Here is a 23809-nt window from a genome sequence, read left to right on the forward strand (position 1 = left end):
TTGTGTGGTCTTTGTGACCGTGAAGGCTATTCATTCACCAAATTGTTTGATTCTTTGATAGATGCAACTGGTGGTTGTGCATTGGTGTCTCTGCAGTTACCGGTGTTTATTTTTCCATCCACACTGGGGGATATTCAGAGAGCAGTTTCAACTCATGATCCCCTCCACCATCTCTCAAGAAAGCGACGTGCTTCCTGGTGGGACGGTGGACCAACCTATTTGGATGCAATTGGAGTTCCTCGCGGCGTTCCGGATGAGTATAAGTTGGCAAATCAAATTGCAGCGGGGTGGGAATCTATTTTCATATGGGTAACACCTAATAAAAATGTAGACCGAATCAACTACATCCATTACAATGTACAAAAATTGGGGAATTATACTGAAGAAGGATTTATAGCTGTCAGAGAACAATTGGCTGCAACATCACTCATGGCGTTCCAGAACCGCATTGCGGTCGACATGCTACTGGCAGAGAGAGGTGGCGTTTGCGCTATGTTTGGGGACCAGTGTTGTACATTTATACCAAACAACACATCTCCGGATGAGTCCCTCACGAGAGCCATTGAAGGCCTGCGCACCCTGAATCGAAAGATGAAAGAACACTCAGGTGTGTCCACCTCAGCATGGGATGAGTGGTGGGAAAAAACGTTTGGTAAATATAAAAGTTTGGTATTTTCTGTCATGATTTCTATGACTCTGTTCACCTCAATTCTTGTGCTGTGTGGATGTTGTTGTATTCCCTGCATTCGCGCATTACTCGTCCGACTTATCTCAACCGTCGTCGCTCCCACAAATTCTAAATTACAAGAGATGTACCCTTTGCTTATTTCTGCAAATTGTGGTGATGGAGGGGACACTAATGACCAAACCAATGATGAGATAGTTTCTCCTGCCGTCCTATTTTACACACCTTAAAGCTTAAAACATAGAAAGGGGACATGATGGAATGTTTAAGTTTGTCATCCAGTAAATGATTCAACTGAATAAAACCTTTAAATCAAAGTTCTTTTGATGACAAAATTTTTGGAGGCAAATGTAGAATAAACAGGAGGGAAATGTAGGAATTATTTTGGAGGATTATTATACATTTGCCGTGTTGAAGTAAATTGCCTCTTGGGAAACACAAGTCAACGTAATAGTGTAGTAATTTTTGTTTGTGATTGCTATGTATTGCAAAGGAGTGTTATTGTATTTGGTGAAGTTGCAAGTGGACGACTCAGCTGCCGAGTGGGGACAACTGATAAGAAGACGTGACGCACGTGAACGCCAGGGCCCCCTGGACTTGCATGCCGTACCTAGAGAGTGTGAAGTGAGATAGGAGTTGTTTTTCTCTTTCTGTCATGTAATCAGATGCCCCGATTGGTATATAAGGGGACTTTTTGAATGATGAACCAAGAGAGACTCTGTACCGATCAAACTAAGGCTGCAGTTTTCTCTTCCTCATGAGTAATAAATTTGGAACCAGATGCCTCTTCTCTCTTTATTTGATAAATGTCTATATCTGAACCTGACAAACAGTTTTATATATATATATATATATATATATATATATATATATATATATATATATATATATATATATATATATATATATATACTGTATGTGTATATATATATATATATATATATATATATATATATATATACTGTATGTGTATATATATATATATATATATATATATATATATATATATATATATATTGTCGACCAATAGATGGCGCTAATATCACCCATGCATCTTACGTTGCCTTTCACCCCTACCAAAGAAGACCATAGACTGTGACGCACATCCTCCGTCAATATGCGGGCTCCACGGAAAGTATTAGATTTTGGCTTTAAAGAATAAATGTAATTTATTTAATAAGTGAATCTTGTACCGGGATAACAGTAGATGCGACACCGATTCAGAATCCTGGGTGAGTCGTCTTGTTGTCTGTTCATTGTGCAGCACACGCGCTCGCAACCACAAAGGCCTCGCGCTCAATGACAACACGAAGTGCATCATGTTAGCTTAGCCTATTTCGTTTGTTTGCCTGCCCTATACATCAAGTATGCCCAGGTGCATATGTTTGGCGCAATGCAGTTTACTGTCGTATATGCCAATTATTGCTTTCAGGATAATCATCAGCCTTCAGTCTGTTCGCATCGCTATTTAGGTTTTTTTTTCTTGGTGAATTCATGAGTTTTGACGTTGGAAAAGGGACCCTTGCTAACTGCTAGAAAAGCTTTGGGATCGGTGATTAATAACCTTAAAGTATGTAAAGCGCATGGTTATAATACATATACTTAATGCATGTGTTTCACCTATTTTAAATTATACTACTGGGGTATGGGGAGTTAAATAATATAAAGCAATAGACCTATCCAGAATAGAGCTGTTAGATACTTACTAGGTGTACATGGAAGTAAATTGGGTCCAAAACAGACACATACCCGTAGCATGAGGCATGTGCCCGTAGATAAATATAGATATGGACGTAAATCTGATAACTGGTCTTGAAATGGTAACAAATTAGATTACTAGTTAGTAATTACCCCAAAAAATTGTCATATTGGAGTGACACGTTACTGGCATCACTGCATACAGTCAATAGTAATTATGCTTGATTGTCATAATCTTCACTACTCAGTGCTGTTGTAACTTGTGATGAACTAAGTGTTCAAGTTAAATGGCTGTATTGAGAGATCACACTGGATTCAACTGTTGCAAACTCGTAAAAACTGATTTTTGCACGATTTCCACCCACCAGTCCTGCAGAATGTCCAAGATCAGGCGGAAGGTTACAGTGGAGAATTCAAAAACGATATCCGATAGCAGCAGCAACACCGCATCCAGCAGCACCAGCAACCCTGCAGCCCCCTCGCGACGGCCCAGTGTGTTTGAAAGACTCGGCCCGAGCACTGGGAGTAATGCTGCTGATGTATGTAGACTGTAGCATATTATATCTGTCAACATACAGTGCCCCCCCGCTGTTGTGAGTCCTTTGAATGCTCATTTTTGTCTTTCAGAGTCACTGTAGAAATTGGCTGAAGACGGGAAACTGCAGTTACGGAAACACTTGTCGCTACACACATGGAACTCAACCACGAGGCAAAGGATATAATTTCAGCCGGTATGATGATTTTAGAAAAGAAAAGAATTGCTAATCTAATTGCAGTTGGGAAGTTGCATCCTGTAAAGACATGCCATTATACAAAATCAGGTCTACACAGTTACAACATAGGTCGGTAGGGAATTTGGACCAAATTTCATTGAATATATCAATTTTACAGCACAGATTAAATATGAGTCTCTCGGTGGCGTGGACCCCTGCTCTTCGCGAATAACCAATATCTGCGTATAATTGTTGCTGTGATGTGTTGAGGCTAAGCTGCAGTGGCCTTGTGAACATACGGTTCGCTTTGGACACACTTTGGACCCTCAGCCCTGTGTGCCAGTCTACCGGTCTGAAATTGCTCAGTGACAAACTGACAAAGTGGCTATCATTATACTGTATACAGGGATGTGATTTTTCCGCTAATTCGCGGAATTCCGCTTTTTTTATCCAACCAAAAAAAATCGTTTTTTTTTTTTTTTTTTTTTTTTTTTTGTAGTTCATTGTGTATGCACATGACTCCGACAGATAACATTTTCTGCTATAACAAAGACATTTGTGGTATGCTCTAATAGGAGTTACTTTTCATTTGGTCATGATACAATTATTTGTTCATGAAATTTGAACTCTTCAACATTATTTATGTGTTAACTTAGTAATCACATTAGTTAGATATGATGATATTCTCAGTGATAGTTTTTAAAAGCAAAGACAGTCCAATGTTTTTGAATGTGACTGATTTTGAGTTGACTAAAACTGTGGCTGACTATGGGATAGTTCAATATACATTGAAAATTTATGCTGTTGTTTTGTCTATTTCTTTGTCATGTGAGTGCATTGAAAGTACTTAAAAACACGGAAAACCCATGAGCTCTGGGGGGCTACGGCCGCCCTGGACCTAGCTGGGTGCCGGCGGCCCCCAGACCTCCGGCTAAATTTTCAGATAATTTCACTTTGGTCAAATCACATCCCTGTGTATATTTTTACCATATTAACCTGACTTCTTAGTCTGTCTGTCTCTCTCTGTCTTTGGAGCAGGTCAGCAGAGAGACCCACTGGCGACTTGCGGGAGAGGATGAAGAATAAAAGGCAGGATAATGACCCAGACAATGTAAAGCGTGATTTGGATGAGCCAGCATCTCCTACAGGACGAGTGAGTACACATTCACTCTCTGCTTTTGATTTTCCACTGATCACAAGCGGTTGTTCAAAATCCGATTGGAGCACTGGCAATGTATATAGTTTTATAATATTAATCAATCATCTTGAAAATAAAATATAGTCATAAATAGGGATGGGTGAGTACCAATACAACACTGCAGAGGAATCTCATTTTGGCCGCTTGTGTCTGTGATATTGTTGTTTCTGTCACGACCCACAGCTTGTGACCATAGATGCAGGAACAAAAACCCCAAATACTTGATCTTCTTAACCAGTTTTTTTTTTTCATGGTTCAAAATGAGGCAGAGGTGATATCATCCTGACTATGATGGGTGACTACCGACACCAGTTATTGTTATCGGTGCCAATACCCGTCAACCAGTTTTAAGGTATCGGTACGCGCGTCAGTGACCTATACCATTATTGGGCCCCCTCCTGCAGCCATTTTACTATCATGACTAGAAATGAGAAATCATATGAATACAAAATTGACATTAATTTTTGCCTCTTTTTTTTTTTTAAACTACAATCATTATGTATATACTGTGTTTTTATGACTTTGGCAATGGTTGGAGTGCGCCACCTCTACCTCACAACCAGGAAATGGGCGAGTGCAACGGTTGCTCCGTGATCTTTCTTTAGTTTCTTCTTCGTTACATTAAAGTTAAAAATAAATTTACTTCGTCAGTTGTTGCCTCAGGTCTTTCCGGCAAACTGCTGTTGATACAGTGCCTCCATAATGGCGCAAGACTGCAACTGCAGTTAAAATGTGTTGCAGCCGAGCTCAATCGACACAGCTGGAGTGCTGTGTCAACACACCTGTGTTGAAAGATATCAGTGGCTCAGGCTGGAAGTGGTGAGCAAATCAGGTGGAGGTGGCCGCCTCTGAATTTTGTACACAGGAAAACCCTGCCTTAACATGGGGTAAGATCTCATCCTTCCGACAGAGGACAATGGTCTCAGATTTGGAGGTGCTGATTCTCATCCCAACTGCTTCACACTCTACTGCATACTGCTCCAGTGAGAGTTGAAGATCATTGTTTGAAACCAATAGAACAACATTATCTCCTCAACGGTTCTGCTATGTCAAGAAATTGCATCCATAAAGGTTATGAACAGGATCAACAACAAAGGGCGGCCTTGGAGCAATCCAACACTCACTGGACATTAATTCGACTTTTGCCAGCAATATTTTTGGACATTGGTTGTACAGAGACCAAACCGCCCTTATTATGGTGTCCGGTACGCCATATTCCTGAAGCACCTCACAGAACTCCTTGAAGGGGCACGGTGGAACACCTTCTCCAAGTCCACCAAACGCATGCAGACTGATTGGCGAACTCCTATTCACCCTTGAGGGTTCTGTTGAGGGTTTAGTGTTGGTTCATTGTTCCACGGCCAGGACAAAAAACGCATTGCTTCTCCTAAATCAGAGATTCAACCTCCTGATGGACCCTCCCCTCCAGAACCCCGAGTAGACTTTTCCAAGGAGGCTGAGTAGTGTGATTTCCCCCAGTTTTTGGAACACACCCTTTTCTTAAAAAGAGGAACCACTACCCAGTATGCCATTTCAGAAGCACCATCCCTGATGTCTATGCAATGTCTGCAAAGGCGTGCCAAACAGGACAGCTCCGTAACATCCAGAAACTTTACCCTCCACCTGGTTCAATATGCCTGCCTTCGGGGGCCACCCAGCTCTATGTACCTGACCCCGCTAGCCCCACCCACAGGTGGCGAGTCAATAAGAAGGGAGACCCACGCTGCTTTTTTGGCCTGTACCCAGCTGGGCCCCATGAGTGCAGCCTGGCCACTAGGCGCTCCCCAACATGTCAGGGCAAGGGAAAATGAGTTCCAAAATTTTTCTCCTCATAATGGGTCTTAAAGACGCGCTTTGTTTGATCGCTCGCATCAAACCCGTTTTCCATAGGTGACCATGCTAGGGGCATATGTAAAGGCTCAGCTAACTTAGCCCTTCACCACAATACTGTAAGAGGAAGGTCCATGGCGGGGTGTTATCAAAATGGAAATAATTATTATATTAAGTTGTCTGCATCTGTGTGACTTTTCTGAATCACAGCAGAGAGACTCCTCCAGGGGCCGACATAGAGAGAAAGAGGATATCAAAATTACCAAGGAGCGCACCCCAGCCAGCGAAGAAGAGCCCATAGAGTGGGAAACAAACCGCGAAGGTTTGCCAGCTTTAAAAAAAAATATATATATATATATATCATTTTTTTTATTTTTGTGTCCTGTTTTGTATATGGTATTTTTTTCTTAAAGGCTCTGTTTGTTTTAAGTCTATTCTTGTTGTATTTGCAGATTCTGATATTGGCGACTACGACTACGAGTTGTCCCTCGAGATGAAACGGCAGAAGATTCAACGTGAGCTGATGAAACTGGAGCAGGAGAATTTAGAAAAGAGAGAGGAAATTGTCATCAAGAAAGACGAGACACCCACCAAAACAAGGTCCACAGCCATGCAAAAAGTAAGAAGCAAGCACTTTAGTAGCCCCGATACACCTTGTCTGTCCAGGCATACAGACAGACTGCCGTTTGACTGATGCAGCTTCTCAACCTGTAGCACTTTGCTGTCATTATGCACATCTCTGTTGTGTCTATTCAGTGTTGTTGCTCTGTGACTTATTTTTTCTTTCTTTTTTTCCATCCACTAATTCATACCCCAAAAAGTCTAAATCATTTTTGGATACTTTGTAATGCACTCCCAATGTTTGTTTATGCTAGAGCATACAGAAGGCATTGATACAGATTTTGACTTGTGGGTTGCTTAAAGCAATGGTAGTTTTTACAAAAAACGGCGAGCAGGTGGCAGCAGAGTTTAAGAGATCAACCATGGCCATGTTGCAACAAGCTCTTTTCCCCAGTGTTTTCAACAGCTTTGTGAATAATGAAGAAACGTAGCTATATTCTAATGCTAATTGCTGCAAAACGGACACAGATACAAATATACTTTTTTTCCTGATGAAAGAAGAGACTCTAATATTTCTTTTGGTAGGTTCCATGTTTTCATACAGAATATTCTGTGGACAGTAAAACAGTTGGGAGCAAAGGGGGTTGCTTTAGTGAAAATGGCTGGGGTCAATGAGTTAACAATGGGGTATCAACAGTTTTGGTACCACTTTTGCCGCCTTGGTTGTTGATGAGTATTAGGTCTTAATGACTCGTTACACTTTGTATTTGAACATAATGCCTTAAATAGATTTTTTTTTTTACAGCGTCTTTTTTGTGTGTGCTTTACTTCCGCTCTAGAGTTTACACCAACTATCAGTGACAAATTCCTTGAGTGTTTTAAAGTTCTTTGCCAATGAAGATGATTCTGATTCTCAGGCCTCTCCTGAGCTTTTGCGCTCACGAGACTCCCCTCCGCCCAGGAAGTCCAGTGGCTCGCCAAAACAAAAAAGTGGAGTTAAAGGGTCGGGAAAGAAAGAAAAGAAGGCGTCTGGATCCTCACCTGTCGCAGAAACTGCCAAGTAGGTTTCTTTAGACCTGTTTCCACCGGTTAGTACTGTGAAGTTCACTTTGAATACTGTTTGTAAACTGTAAAACATAACTTTTGTCCACTAATAAGAGGCACTTTAAATGGTGTGTGCTTAATCCCATTTAGCATGAGTTTGAATGTGATTAGTTAATCCTGTTGTTTTTTGTGTATCTTTTTATGTTATGGTTTTGCCTTTTGACTTGAATTCCCCTTTAACTGTGTGTTTTTTTGTTTTTGTTTTACACATGTCTGATTTTTACTTTATGTACAGCACTTTGCATCTATGGTTGTTTTTAAAGTACTCTATAGATAAAGTTGAGTTGAGTAAACTGTGCTGCTTGGTAGAAATGGAACTAATGTTTATACAACACAGATTTACCAGAATGCAGTGAAAACTGTCAAGTTTCTGTATGAGAAAAAGTACAGTGTATCTACGAAGCGTAAATGATGACATTTATGCTTGTCATTTTCATCTTTTTACCAGAGCGGCGAAAGGATCCCACAGTAAGAAGAAAGGGCCTCGTACCCCCAGTCCCCCACCTCCAGTGCCCCTGGACGTCCCTGTGGTTGTAAAGAAGCACAAAGGCAAGCACAAAAACAAAGAAAAGTGTGAAGAGAAGCAGAAAGAAGGGAAAGACCGGGGACGTGATGCAGAAAAACACAAAGAGAAGAAGGAGAAACGCAGGTAAAGATTGCATTCTTTATTAGACCACAGTAAAACCTACTTTTTGCTATCCATGCTAATCTCTCGCTGTTTTATAGGGACCGATCTGACAGTTCTCACAAGGCAAAGCGCTCAGTGACCTCAGAGGACTGTTCTGGTAGTGTGTCACCTTCACACTCAGTGAGGAAGAAGTCCACCTCTCCCAAATCTTCATCACATAAGGCCGCTCTATTACCATCTCCTCCACGCAGGTTAGCACATGAGTTGGCTGTAGTTGGATGGCTCGGAACCAGGGCTGGGATGAATTCATGTGCCTGTCTGTCTGTAGGTCTCCAACACCTCCACGCCACCAGCGCACTCCCACACCGCCCCACCGCCACTCTCCTTCCTCCCGCTCTGACTCGTCTCCCCAGCGGCATTCGCCCTCTCCTCGCCGCCACCGCCGCTCATCTTCTCCCAACTACCACCGCAGCTCCAATGTCGCAGCCTCTTCTCCACCAAGGTCGCAGCGCTCTCGTTCTCCTGCCACATCTCAAGATGCGTCCTCCCCCCACCGTCGATCGGACAAATCGAGCCCCGCTCTGCACCACTCGAGAGGCCGTGAGAGAAGTCGTGGGGATAGAGAGAGGAGTCCGCACACTCAGGAGCGCAAACATGAGCGCAGAGATGGTAAAAGTCTTTTGTCTTCTTCCCCATTCTATTTCAGTTGTCACACAGAAGTAGAGATTGCAATCATTGGGCAACGCATGTGTACCTGTGTGCGCGCAGAACTAGAGATTATCGGTAGTGAAGGAGGCTGAGAACCGATATTTGAAGCCAATATTCATTTGCAGGAGAGAAAAAATAAAAAGGTTGTTGTCAAAATTTTTACTAATAAAAACTCCAGCACTTGACTGCTTAAATGCCTTTAAGCACATGTTTATTAAACAGCTTTTGTGATCTGCAACATATTAAAGGGTTTTCCGATTAGAAAAATATCTTTGAAAATAGACAACTTTGTTTTAAAATTCTGACAGAAAGTGCATGGTGCTCTTGGCTCACGGGCTAACCATTAGCCTGCACGCTAATTCCCAAATAGTCGCTAATTCGCAAGCTAATGGATTGTCAATTAGCAGGGGCATCTTTATTTATATAAGTTTATTTAATACTCAAGGTAGCCTCTTAAACTGCACACCAGCCCAATGGCTTGTCCACATTAGATTTTCTCTTCTGCATGTGAGCATCTAGAGAAGAGCCGAGCTTTCGCTGCTTTTTGGCTGTTAGCACTGCACGAGCAACCAATCAGATAGTGCTGTGCGCGGGCCAATGCTGCAGGGACGGAGGAGAAAAGCATAACAGTTTTTAAACCCAAAAAAAAGGCTGATGCCGATATTCATAAAATGCTGAATATTGGCGCAGATTATCGGCCTATCCCTACGCAGAACACAGGTTAAAGTTTTATTTAGATCATTTTCACATTTGTGTGCCTGGGATAGTATAAAAAATGGCCAAAGATGTTATTGTACCTATTCATCAGTATTGATGAAGGTACAAAACCTGTCAAAAGTTTGGACACACCTTCACGTTAAAGGCTAAGGTACCACTGATTGACACACCCACCTAAGTGGGGCGAAATTTGTTCTCAGGGCTGTCATTAACAAAGCTTTTTAAAATTGATTACCCTATCAATTCCACTCAGGTAATGATCCTCTCCCTTCCCCCAACCCAATGCACGTACACACACATCGCTCAGTTGACAAGATGCTTGTTTAATTAATAACCTGTCTAACAGTAATATACAAATAAGACTTGTTTTCCATAATTGATGTATATTAACACTATCTTCAGTTAAATGTAAAAAATATAAGACAGGATCTGGTGTTGTGGTCTTATGAGTCTCATGGCCATTTAGGCTGCTGCGATGGCCTGCTGGCAGTGGATGTAAGGTCTTAAAAATAAATAAAAAATCTAGCCATGATAATCACATTCACCTGCCTTTTTTATTCTGTTCACATTTCTCGCAGTCATGACGGCACTTTACACTAAAACTCGATCATTGCTTAACGATGTGTTGATAAAAGACAGGCTTTTGAGCAAGCTATGCTAATATAAGTTTGCTGGAGAAGCTTTAACATGCAAGCAAGACAACTTGACAAGTTTTTGACCAGTCACGACAATTTAGTGGAAGATGCTTTGCTTGTACTTTTGACGAAAGTTCACCTTGTTCAGTGTTACATAAAGAAAGCTCTAATTCTTAGGTTTTAGGTTTTAAAATTATTAATTATAGTTTCAAATGTAAACTTCCTTCGTTGTTATTCAAACTTAAACAACTCACACAATATCATGAGCAAGTGGCGTGTGCATGCATGGTCTACAACAGTGTGTTCTAATGCATTACCCTTTCCAGATTTTGAACGGTTGTGCTTTGCATCATTACAGAATCCTACTGTTGTGTTGCTTCAGTGTAAGATGGAATCTCTTGTTGTGGCAAAGAAAATGTTCAAGTAATCTTCTTTTTCCTGTCTTTCAAATAGAAAGCCGCAGGAAGGGAGATAAGGACAATAACCGCGACGACTGGGATTTTGACTCAGAACATGCTTTGTCAAGGGACAGCCGAGACGACAGAGAGACAAGGGATGTCCGAGAGCGACGGGACGGCCGAGAGAGAGGTCGCGAAATGACAAGGGAATCTCGTGACCGCAGAGATGTGAAGGAAACTAGAGAAAGCAGGACAGAAACCCGCTCCAATCGAGAGTCATTGGAACGACGAGATCGTGAGCGTGAGAAAGAAAGGGAACGAGAGCGAGAGCGGGAAAAAGAGAAAGAAAGGGACAGGATGGAGACCCTCAAAAAGGAGGAAATGGCTCAGGAGGACAGGAGTTATGGAAGAGCTCATGGGCGTGACGAAGGAGGAAGAGAGACCAGAACAGAGCGAAGCAGTCGTGGGAGGGGACGCGATTTCTCTGACAAAGGCAAGACAAGAATATCTCAGTGGGGGAAAAAAAGAGCTTGTGTGTCATGTGCAGTATCAACTGTTTTCCGCCATCAGGATCAAACAGGAACTCAAGAGGGTGTCAGCTGGACAGCAGTCATGACAACTGGGAGTCTCGAAGCAGCGGCGCACGTGAACGCAGCACGGAACGCAGCACGGAACGCAATGCCACCGAAAGAATTTCGGAACGGGACAGAAGAGGAGAGCAGGTCCGAGACTCCTCTTATGACAGGAGAGGCGGCCACAGTGAAAGAGACCGCAGAGATAACCGTGAGAGAGATGGGAGTTAAAAAAAAATGTGTGTGACTCCATATTTGCTATATGACTTTATAACTTTTGTTTTCCTAGATCAAAGGGCAGCTTCCCCAAACAGGCATCAGAGAAGATCGGAGGAGTCTGAGAGGGATGAACGAAGGGATGAGCGCAGGACAGACAGAGGAGAAGAAAGACGGGAGGATCGGACTAGAGACCGTGAGAGAGACAGGGAGCGAGAGAAGGAAAGGGAGAAAGATAGAGAGCGGGAGCGGGAGAGGGAAAAGGAACGAGAAAAGGAAAGGGAGGCTGAGAGGGAGCGTACCAGGGAGCGGGAACGAGAGAGAGAGCGGGAACGAGAGAGAGAGCGAGAACGGGAGCGTGAAGAACGAGAGCGGGAGAGGGAGAGGAAGGAGCGTGAACGAGAACGAGAGCAGCGGGAGCGAGAGAGGCAGCGGGAATGGGAGGAGCGAGAGCGGGGAAGGGAGGAAAGGCGGGAGAGGAGGGAAGATGCCCGAGATGACCGGACCATTCGAGAGACAAGAGATGACCGCAAAACGAGGCATGTACTACATGAAGAGATTTAAATTACTGCAATTTCCGGACTATGAGCCGCTGTTTTCTTCACTCACTTTATACCCTGCAATGAGTTGGCTACTTTTTACGGGCTAACAAGCTTCATAGTGTAGAGTATGGAGGACCAAAACTGCCAAGAAAAAACAAACGGGCATAGCACGAAAAGGCAACGTGGCTCCCCCTTCATATCACTCACTGTTGTTTGTGCCTATGCACCGAACATCAGTTCAGAGTACCCACTCTTTTTGGATTCCTTGGAGGGTGTGCTGAAGAGCGCTCCCTCTGGGGACTCCTACGTTCTTCTGGGGAACTTCCACACTCACGTGGGCAATGACAGTGAGACCTGAAGGCGCGGGATTGGGAGGAACAGCCCCCCTGATCTGAACCCGAGTGGTGTTCTGTTATTGGACTTCTGTGCTCGTCACGGATTGTCCATAATGAACACCATGTTCAAACATAGGGGTGTCCATATGTGCACTTGGCACCGACACCATAGGCCGCAGTTTGATGTTAAACTTTGTAGTCATGTCATCGGATTTGCGGCCGCATGTTTTGGACACTCGGGTGAAGGGAGGGGAGGAGCTGTCAACTGATCACCACCTGGTGGCGTGTTGGCTCCGATGGTGGGAGAAGATGCACACCTGGCAGACCTACTGTGAGGGTTTGCTGGGAATGTCTGGCGAAATCCCCTGTCAGAAAGAGTTTCAACACTCATCTTTGGCAGAACTTCTCTATTGTCCCGAGGGAGGCGTGGAACATTGAGTCCGAGTGGGCCATGTTCCGCGCATCCATTGTTGAAGCAGCCGATCAGAGCTGTGGCCGTAAGGTGGTCGGTGCCTGCGGTGGTGGCAATCCTCGAACCCGCTGGTAGACACCAGCAGTAAGGGATGCCGTCAAGCTGAAAGAGGAGTTCTATTGGGTTTTTTGACCTGTGGGACTCCGGAGGCAGCTGACAGGTACCGGAATGAAGCTTTGGCGGTTTCTGAGGCAAAGACTCAGACATGGGAGGAGTTCGGTGAGGCCAAGGAAAACTTCCGGACGACTTCAAAGAAATTCTGGTCCACCATCCGGCGTTTCAGGAGAGGAAAGCAGTACACCATTAACACTGTGTACAGTGGAGATGGGGTGCTGCTGACCTCGACTGAATCGGTGGGGAGAATATTTCGAAAACCTCCTCAATTCCTCCGACACGTCTTCCTTTGAGGAAGCAGAGTATGGGGACTCTGAGGTGGGCTCTCCTATCTCTGACAAAGTCACTGAGGTGGTTGGAAAGCTCCTCGGTGGCAAGGCCCCGGAGGGTGGATGAGATCCGCCCGGAGGGTGGATGAGATCCGCCCGGAGGGTGGATGAGATCCGCCCGGAGGGTGGATGAGATCCGCCCGGAGGGTGGATGAGATCCGCCCGGAGTTCCTAAAGGCTCTGGATGTTATGGGGCTGTCATGGTTGACACGCCTCTACAACATCGTGGACATGGGGGGCAGTGCCTCTGGATTGGCAGACCGGGATGGTGGTCCCCATTTTTTAAGAAAGGGGACCGGAGGGTGTGTTCCAACTATAGAGGGATCATACTCTTCAGCCTCCCTGGTAAGGTCTATTCAGGGGTGCTAGAAAGGAGGGTCCTTTGGGAAGTTGAATCTCGTATTCAGGAAGAGCATTGTGGTTTTTGTCCCGGCCGTCGAACAGTAGAACAGCTCTACACCGTCGGCAGGGTTCTCGAGGGTGCATGGGAGTTGTGTTTTGTGGATTTGGAGAAGGCGTTCGACCATATCTATCTTTGTAACATCTTTCGTTGTGAATCTTCCATGTTGCAACATGGACACCGGCTGTTTATAGACCAGTGTGGCCTATATACTGTATGCACAATTTATTTATTTTTTAAAAATATATCGAAGGCGGTCTATATTCGGGTGTTGCTTAATAGTCCAGAAACTACGGTAGTTTATTGTGAACACGTTGTTTTGCTCAAATTTATTTTTCATAATTACTTTCCCCTTCATGCCCTGTAGCCGCAAGCGACCCAGGTTGGAAACCAGCCCGAGCCCCCGACCCTCACCCAAGCGAGGGACGCGTGACCACAGTCCCGCAGACAGTGATGGCTACAACAGTACAGATGAGAAAAGTGAGCGTCCAATTGGCCGAGGGCTGGCCAAGATCCACCCACAGCCCCTCCTCCCCAGCCCTGTGTGTCCGCCTCCAAGTGACAGTAGGAAATTCTTTTAGAGAGGACACATCCTTTTTTGGGAATGAGGATTTAATATCTGGCGAGTATATTGCTATTTAATAAATCTGAGTTCTTGTGACATGTTCATGTGCAGGTGCTGATAAGCATCGCGTGCTCAGCCAGGTGGTGCGCCCCTTGGAGCCCCTGTTGCGTTCGCCATCAAGAGCTGTAATATCCGATGACAAGCCAAGCCACTGGAAGGATGAGGAGCGCAGAGGAGCTGCAGATAAGAGGGAAGCACGCAGCCGCCATGACGACCAGGATCCCCGAAGTGAACGCAGCCGGGGAGGTGACCGGCGAGCCGATCAGCTTTCAGATGCGCACCCTGACGCTCGTAGCCGAGGCAGAGACGTGCGAGAATCCTCACCGCTTCCTGTTTCTGTTGCTCCTGGAGCTGACAATGAAGACCGAGATGTCGCTGTGTCGCAGCCCCCTGAGGAAGGCAAAAAGAAGACTAAATCACTGAAGAAGGGCATCAAGAAAGGGCGCAAAGATGAAGACGCATGTGGTGTCATCCCTGAGCCCCCGGCTGCCGTTTCGACTGATGGTCCTCCATCTCTGATTTCACCAAGGAAAGGAGTAAAGAGGAAAGTGCTTGAGCGCAAGAAGAAACGCGGAAGAGATTCTGAGGTATCTGAGGAGGATTCTTCGGTGCATCAGCCCCACAATAAGAGGAAGAGAGGTCCTCGGACACCGCCTCCCTCACTGAGGCCAGGTCATCGTGGCGCCGGAGGCAATGCTGAGCCCACCCAACTGTCCAAAATGGACAACTTCAGTGACTGGTCAGATGAGGAGGTCTCAGATCGCGGAGGACAACTAGATTCCGCTTCTGCTGAGCGTGCTCCACCTGAGCCTCTTCGAAGAGGCGGCGGCCCCAGGTTGGGTCGGGACAGAGACCGGTGCAACCCACCTCCCATCGCTCCTCTGCTTCTGCAGGATCCTCCGATGCTGCTGCAGACTTTGACTCCACAGCCGCTGATGTCCCAGCCCCTTCTCCGCAAGCCTCCCCCAGAGCAGACACGCAGCAGCAGCATGGGAAGTAACCAAAGTCGCACGTCAACCAGGCGCCCGCGGTCGCCCTCCAACGAGTCGGCCCACCGAGATGACCTGCAGGGACCGCGTGTCCACAGGGGGCGGCTACAGGGCACCGGCACACATGACCGGGAAAGGGAGCGAGAAAGAGAGAGGCTTGGAGTGAGCGACCCACCGGGAACAGAGAGAAAATCACGAATTGATCAGCTGAGAAGAGGCGAGCCAAGCCGCAGCACCTCTTCAGGTCAGCAGTCAGATCAATTCTAAACATGTTTACATTAGTGCTGCAACAGATCACAAAAGTCACGCTTCGGATCGGATCACGGATTTGAATCACGAATCAGAAAGAGAAAAACATTTAATTTATAAAAATGCTTTTGCCCACTAATTAAAAAAATAATAATCTACTTAAAATGTCTAATGTGGCGTTTAGGACTTGGGAACCAAAGTTTAAGTGCATTGTTATTACATTGTTATTTTATACATTGTCCATGTATAAAATAACAATGGCTTGACGTTGTGTTCCTAAAGTATAAACAGCTATATTTGACATTTTGATCTGAATATTTGTTTGTTTTTTCTAATGGGCAAAAATGTTTTTATAAAGAAAATGAAGACAAAGTTCTATTTTTATTTTTTTTTTAATTTTAATAATGAAAAAGACCTCAAAGCGCAATTTAAGGCACATTCCCTTTTTTAAACATGGAGAGTGAATTACAAAGTAGCCTTGGTCCAGAATATTGAAAAAAAGTAAAGAAAGCAAGCCAGGTACCAGTTGTCAAACTAATTTACAGCTACCAGCGAGGCACTTGTTGGTAATGTTAACAGCTAGCTGCTAGCCACTAACGTCAGAGATTTGTGCCATGCCATAAAATGACAACTTAATTCTTAGCGTCCTAAATTAGCGATTGAATATGAGTTCGCAATAGCGTTACTGTGGATGTCGGTCACAACTATGTAATTTCAATAAAAACTACGACAAAGAAATCCAAACGTCGAATGTAAGTCAAGCTCGCTATAGAGGCAGATGCGTTGATTGGAGTCTATTGACCCACTTCGTTTTGGGGTTTTCAGGCTTTAAGCAGTCCAACTCGCTCCTTCAGTCATACTGTACGTCCAACAACGAGGGATACGCAATGATGGCGTGGCGGCAGTCACATTTGACATTGAACAAAAATAACTTGCAAACAAAAGTTACAGCCCCAGTTGTAAACGGGGATTGTTAATGTACTGAGAATTCTTTCAATTGGATGTGGTTGAACGCTGTTTAATGTGGCATTATACACACCTGGCGGCGTGAATATTGGGAAATGTATAGTGCCAAGAAATGGGTATTCTGGGTAGGGGCGTAGACCCATTTATGCAAATGAAGCAGAAATTGGGTAAACAATTACAGGGGTAATCTAAAAATATAACATAAGATATATGGCTCCTGTCACGCCACGACGTGGGCTAATTTCAAAGTAAAAGTCTACTAATGCATTGTCGTCAGTGCATTATTTGGCAAACTTTATTTTGAAATTAACCTGAGCGTAGGCGGTTTGCTACTTTGGGGCTTTTCCACCGCCGGAACTTTTGGAGAACTTTTCAATTTACCTTGGTAAAATTCAGTTTGTGCGTTTTTCCACCAACAAAAATTTCCAGGGTAATTAAATTCCCCAGGGGACATCCAGCAGCAGGGTCTTGCTGAGCCAAGCTGGAACTTTGAGGGGACGGGCTGCACTTATGAAGGACCAAAACTACCAAAATTAAAAATAAATGACTAAGTAAATAAATAACTATAAGTGAAAATAAAAACGGTTAAAAAAATATTTTTCAAAAATTTAATCCCAAATAACAAAAATAAATGAAAATAAAAAAAAATACATATATGCATTAAAATAAATACAAAAATAAAAAACAAGATTAAAAAAATTAAAATAAATGTCGAAATAAATATATCAATAAAATTAAATATCAATCAATAAATAACATTTTGGCCTGGCAGAGCGTCTGCAGCATGAAATAAATGTGTGAGAGCAGAGTGTTTTTATTTATTGATTGATATTTAATTCTATTTGTATATTTATTTGTATTTTTATTTTTATTTTTTAATCGTGGTTTTTATTTTTGTATTTATTTTTACTTTGATTTATTTATTTATGCATATATGTATTTTTTATTTTTATTTCCATTTATATTTTTTTTAATTAAATTTTTGAAAAATATTTTTTGTATCCTTTTTTATTTTCACTTGTAGTTTTATATATATATATATATTTCAATTCATATTTATTTTTGGGGATCTAATTTTTGAATTATATTTTTTAAATCCGTTTTCACTTTTAGTCATTTGTTTATTTATTTTGAATTTTGGCAGTTTTGGTCCTCCATATGCACTGACCAAGGCTGATTGGTTGTTCAAATTTGGGGGGGGGGGGTTTACATCGGCTGGGCTCATCAAACTCATACGTCATCAAACTCATTTGAATTAATTACCAAGAACTCTTAAGACGCTGTGGAAACACAAATTATAAATTCCCTGCAGAACTTTTACAACCAAGAACTTCCTTTCCTACTTCAAGAAACAACCCAGAACTCAAAAATCCTGGGCTTGTTGGTGGAAAAGCATCTTATGTTTCCAGCTTTTTCGACATGCCTGCATGACGATGTCGGGACAAAAAAAAAGTAGAAAAGAAATCCTGTATCATTAATTTGAGGACTAATTTCACCCCAAGTTGCCAAAATGCTCCCATTCACGCGATTTACGTGATCCACAAGGGTTTTCTACTGCTATGATAGTGAATGTGAAGTAATCATGTTGCTTTCGTGTGAATGCGCATTTTTCCCCCCACTAACCAATCTGCGGATCGTGCACAATCTGAACCGTGGGGCCTGATCCAAACCGACCACGGATCAGTGATGCAGCACTAATTTACATGCACCTACCCTAACACTGTGTGTGCTTACCTTGTAGACCGCCAGGATTCCCGCAGCCACAGCTCCAGACGTAGCTCCCCTGATTCAGAGAAGCAAGCCAGGTCCCAATCCCGTGCCGGCTCCTACGACAGTCGAGAACGGGAGCGTGACAGGGAGCAGTTTGATCGAGAGCGGGACCGAAAGGACCTCCGGCAGCAGCAGCCTGGTCTTCTTCTCCAGCAGCCTCTTCAACAACAGAGAGATTGGGATCCCGAATGCAGGGATTGGCCTGGCAGGGGACGAGAGCCTCCGCCCATGCGTCCTGGCCGTGAACCTCTTCTGAGGGAGAGGGACGTCCGGGACCGGGAACGCTTACTGCCCGAGGGACTCATCCAGCAGCATGAGCGGGAAAGGGAGCGAGAGAGAGAACGGGACAGAGACAACCGGGGTGAAAGAGGCAGCGATAGAGATAGAGATAGGGAGAGATTGATGATGCTGGACTTGCCCCCCCACTGTGACTCTAGAGCTGCGGGGCGAGGTGACCTGATGCGGCAAGATCGAGGTGACTACGAGCCCCTCCTGCCAAGAGAAGCCTTCAGCCCACCAGAAGCTGAGAAACCAAGCAACAGTCACCATGTTGTAGCTGAGCAGTCAGAGATGGAGAGGAGGGACAGCATTGACGGTAAAAATATACACACTTTTTTAGGGTTGTACAACTCTCCAATAAAAGTCGGTTCAATACATACACTTTCATTTAGCTAATGCATTTATGTCTAATTATTATTATTATTATTATTATTTTTTTTAAATGCGTGCGCATGGGCTGTTGTGTTGTCAGGAGAGGATGAGGGGAAAGAAGACGACAGCCAGTCAGTGGCATCTGTCGGAGAGGGGTATGAACTAATCAGTGATGATGAGCTTGATGAAATTCTGGCTGATAGTCAGAAAAAAGAGGACCAGCAGGATGAGGAGAAAATTACAGGTACCGGGTCATCCCTATATTATATTATTTGTTGGCGCTCTTATGGCAGTTGCCCGTTCATTCTCCTCCGTGTGTTGTCAGGCCCTCTGGATGTCATTGATGTGGACTGGTCCAGTCTGATGCCCAAACAGAAGCCAGAGCCCCGAGCGGCTGGTGCAGCTCTCCTGCGCTTCACCCCAGGGGCCGTTCTCCTCAGAGCGGGCGTCTCGAAGCGACTTGCTGGGACTGCGCTCTTGGAGAAGGTTAGAGAAGTGTGCAAGGCAGAGCTGGACGACCCCAAAGGTGAGAGTTTGCATCTGACCATTCCTTTTTTTTTTCTTTTTTTTTAAATGTATGATTGCCCTGAGATCCCAACAGTGGGCGTGGCACCCAATTTTGAAGGTCCAGGGGCCTCATTTATAAAGCTTGAGTACAATCAAAATAAGGCCAAAACTCTCAAATACGAACATTTCTGCGCCAAAGGTGGCATTTATAGAAAACAAACTGAACATGAAACTTTACGCACCGCTACGTCAAGTCTGGACCTACCGTACGCAATTTGAGCTTTGTGAAACATGAAAGTAAGGTTAATAATATACATTAGAGAACAGAATTTTCACTTTTATTTAAATTAGGGTAATGCAAAAATGAGTACACCCCACTGAAAGTCTCTGGTGCAAAGTCCAAATTTTAGACAACATACGTCTACAGCTGAGTCAAATTGTTCATCACACAGGTGTCAAGCAGACTGTTGACTAAATGGGTGTTACTTAAAGAAAACAGTTTCCCATTTCATGCTGTTAGCAAAGGCACCACACGGAAGAGAAATATCACAAGATCTGAGAAAGAAATGAATTTCATTACACAGCAAAGTTGAAGGCTACAAGAAAATCAGCAAAGGTTTACTTATCAGTCAGAATACTGGAGCAAAAGTGGTACAAAAATTGAAAAAAGATGGAACTGCAACCATCTCACAGAGACGTCAAGGTCGTCCAGGGATGTTAACAACTCAACAGCAGCGTCTTCTGATGAGAAGGGTGGAAGAAAATCGACATATAAGTTCACTGCAGTTATCTAAGGAAATAAAAAGCCAAACTGGGGTGACTATTTCCCATGACAAAATATGGCGTACACTGCAGAGGAATGGCATGCGTGGGTGCCGTCCACAAAGGAAGCCTCTCCTAAAGCCCAGGCACAAAAAAACGCGCCTAGAGTTTGCCAGGGCCCATGCTGACAAAGATGAAGACTACTGGGACTCTACTCTGGAGTGATGAGACCAAGATAAATGTTTTTGGAACTGATGGCTTCAAAACTGTATGGCGTCGCAAAGGTGAGGAATACAAGGAAAAATGCATGGTGCCTACAGTGAAACATGGTGGTGGCAGTGTCCTCATGTGGGGTTGCATGAGTACTGCTGGAGTCGGGGAGCTGCATTTCATTGATGGCAACATGAATTCACAGCTGCATTGTTCAATTTTGAAAGAAAAAATGCTGCCATCACTCCATGCACTTGGTTGTCGTGCACTTTTCCAACATGACAATGATCCCAAGCACACATCTAAGGCCACTGTTGGATTTCTGAAGAAGAACCAGGTGAAAGTGATTCAGTGGCCAAGTATGTCTCCTGATCTGAACCCAATTGAACACCTATGGGGAATTCTAAAGAGAAAAGTTGAGCATCACTCTCCATCCAGCATCCAGTCTCTAAAAGAGGCCATTCTTGAAGAATGGAAAAAGATTAATGCAACAAAATGTTGCCAGCTTGTTCATTCAATCCCTAGAAGACTTAGTGCTGTGATTAAAAATCGTGGAGGCCATACAAAGTACTAAATTTATTATTTTTTTCGTGGGGTTTACTAATTTTTGCATCACCCCTATTTGAGTAAAACTGAAAAATGTGTAATCAAATTTTTATTATTAACCTTATTTCCATGTTATAAGTTAACCAGATGTATATTAAACTTGGTATTGCCAACATTTTGGAAATTATTTTTGTTTTCATTAAGATATTGTTTAAAATGTTACTTTTCAAAGGGGGTGTACTCATTTACGCTGTGCACTGACTGTATCTTGAAAAAGCCTCATGCAACAAATCATATTAATGACAGCTCATGTGGACACATACTGCACGCATTACATCATCGCGCAACAATTTATGCACCCACCCGTCAGCACAAATGTCATTGCAGTATAAAAGGCTACATAAAAGTATTATATTGACACAAGACAATACGGATCAAAATTAGCTAGAAAAATACAGTCAGGTACAAGCATCTTTGCTATGGAGATTGGTGCTTTGTCCTGCAAATAAATAAATAAGGAAAAGAAACGCGTCAATAAAGTCTGTCACAATGCATTCCACACAGCCGTGGTGATGTTGGATGAAGATCCCTAAGCAACACATTGTATAATAATAGATACTGTGTTGAAATGATTGGAAAACTGATTTTGTTGTCTTCACGTGTGATGTCTGTAAAATAATCTCTTAAAATTAGGAGGGGGGGGGGGGGATCCTTACGCGTGTACCAGGCCTGAGATACAAACTCAAAATATTATGCCTCCTTCCCAGATGCCGACAAGCTGTTTGAGCATGACCTCGGGGCCTTGAACATGGCAGCCATGAACAGGCGAGTGGAGAGGGCAGGATTACTCAGCAACCTGGGGCCTTGCTGTAAGGCTCTGTGTGCTCGCAGGGACTTAAGCATTCGCAGGCAGCTCTTGAAAAATGACAAGGTAAATCTATGAAAGGTCCATTCAATTAAGACATTTCATTGTTGATCTCAGCTGTATTGGGAATAAGTGTTGGTGTTTTGTTTAAGGCTAGCATCTTGAAATCTTTCTCCTTTCCTTTAAGGGCCTCACCAAACAGTATCCCATGAATCCGGTGGTGGACAGCGAGCTGCTGCAAATGAGCATGCGTCTTTTTAGGAGAACTGTGAACGGTCAGACTTCTGTCCCAGAAAAATCCGACGGTGGGTCGGATCCAGTTCCTGAAGATGCCCCGGCTGGTATCATCAGCAAGCTCTCTGTGGGACAGCCAGAGGTTTGTGTGTCATGAGATGCACCAGGTGGCTTTTAGTCAGGAAGCGTATGAACATGATGACTCGTATGCCTTGACTTCTCCCTATCCCATTTCATCATATCGTAGATATAACGTTTTGGTTGGAAATAAAGCTACAGTGCAAAAATTGGGACTCGTTATTTACATTGAAAATGTTTTGCATTACATGCATGTCCTGTGCCATTAAATACGTGTCATTAACTTGGAAATGTTGCAAGGAATGTTTAAAAATAATAATCTGTTCTGATTTTTGTTGTCGGTGTCACATGTTCATATGTTATTCATAAATGTTAATCGTGCAGGTGAATTATAAGACCATTTTTGCAGAAGAAAAAACATCTTACAAATAAACCTTGGATACAATGTATTGTAAGTGCAACAACGAACCTCAGAGCCTACCCTTAACCCTAATGTGAAGGTCTACCTGTACGATTCACACCTCTGGGGGGGGGGGGGGGGGAATAATTTGCTAAAATAACTATTTAAGTCTAAATCATCTAATTGAATGCTATGGTTTGGCTATGTGCTCCAATCCTGACTTTTGAATCACTGTTTAAAAAAAAAAAAAGGCAGCTCACTTACTTTTAAGTGCCATTTTTTCCCCCTTAAAAATAAAGAAGAAATCTCCCTGCCCCCAAAACACAACTTACTGGTGTTGAGTAGAGCTGTAGCCAAGTTTTTATGCGGTTAACGAACAATTATAAATACACAAGTAAAAATAAATTTCACTTTATAATGGACGACTTTTTGGTTCTTATTTTGATGATACACGTCCTTAACCCAGACAAAATGACTCTGTGACTCACTTTTAGGACCTTTTAGGTCACTGCTTTAGAATATTTTGCATATTGGTGTTTTCGTCATGAAAAAATATATATAATTACAGAGAATAGAATGGCTTTATTGTCACTTTACAACAGTTGTACAATGAAATTGGGAGTGCTGTTCAATTGGAGAATATTAAAAACAAGTTAATAAAATATGAGCATATGTGCGTAAATTTTGGTGAGTTTTCGTGCATGTTTAGGGTCTCAAATATTCGATTGTTTACAGAGACAAATAATTCCTACACAAACAATAGGGAACTTGCAGTGGTTGCTGCTCGGGCCCTAGTTTAAAAGTGTGGATGACAGACTTGCATCCTTAGGCAAGCGATGTGGCATCTCACTATTTTTACTATTTTTGCCATTTTGGATGTTTTTTGAAGTGTGCTTAGAGTCCCTGACGGAGACCCAGCTATTTGACACTGGGTCTTAGTCTTCGGTAGTCTCAAGGTTTCATGATGCCATGCGCAGTCAAGGCATCCAGTAATGCCATTGCACCCATTCCCATTCATGTTGATTAATTCAAGGTGACACGGTTGTACCCTGTGTCTCCAAGTGAGCTTGAATTTGGAAATGAATTGAGGTTCTTTATCAAC

General features: G+C 43.4%; 1 protein-coding gene across 2 annotated transcripts; it reads left to right on the forward strand.

Moving 5' to 3' along the window:
* Positions 1–1771: 1771 nt before the first annotated feature.
* zc3h13 (zinc finger CCCH-type containing 13) lies at positions 1772–23129 on the forward strand. 2 transcript variants are annotated; one of them, XM_077551794.1, is made up of 20 exons: positions 1772–1917; positions 2752–2922; positions 3011–3114; positions 4135–4249; positions 6335–6446; positions 6577–6743; positions 7603–7745; positions 8238–8438; positions 8516–8668; positions 8746–9086; positions 10931–11368; positions 11446–11658; positions 11737–12202; positions 14223–14419; positions 14532–15713; positions 18426–19049; positions 19206–19349; positions 19431–19631; positions 21898–22061; positions 22183–23129. In XM_077551794.1, exons 2-20 carry the CDS (start codon positions 2761–2763, stop codon positions 22384–22386), a joined length of 5331 nt encoding a protein of 1776 aa, XP_077407920.1. In that variant the 5' UTR covers positions 1772–1917; positions 2752–2760; the 3' UTR covers positions 22387–23129. The 2 variants fall into 2 exon arrangements, with proteins under 2 accessions (XP_077407920.1, XP_077407926.1); XM_077551800.1 differs by having other exon boundaries at positions 14223–14335.
* Positions 23130–23809: the final 680 nt, after the last annotated feature.

The sequence above is a fragment of the Vanacampus margaritifer genome, chromosome 1 (genome assembly GCF_051991255.1).
Source record: "Vanacampus margaritifer isolate UIUO_Vmar chromosome 1, RoL_Vmar_1.0, whole genome shotgun sequence".
NCBI lineage: Eukaryota > Metazoa > Chordata > Actinopteri > Syngnathiformes > Syngnathidae > Vanacampus > Vanacampus margaritifer.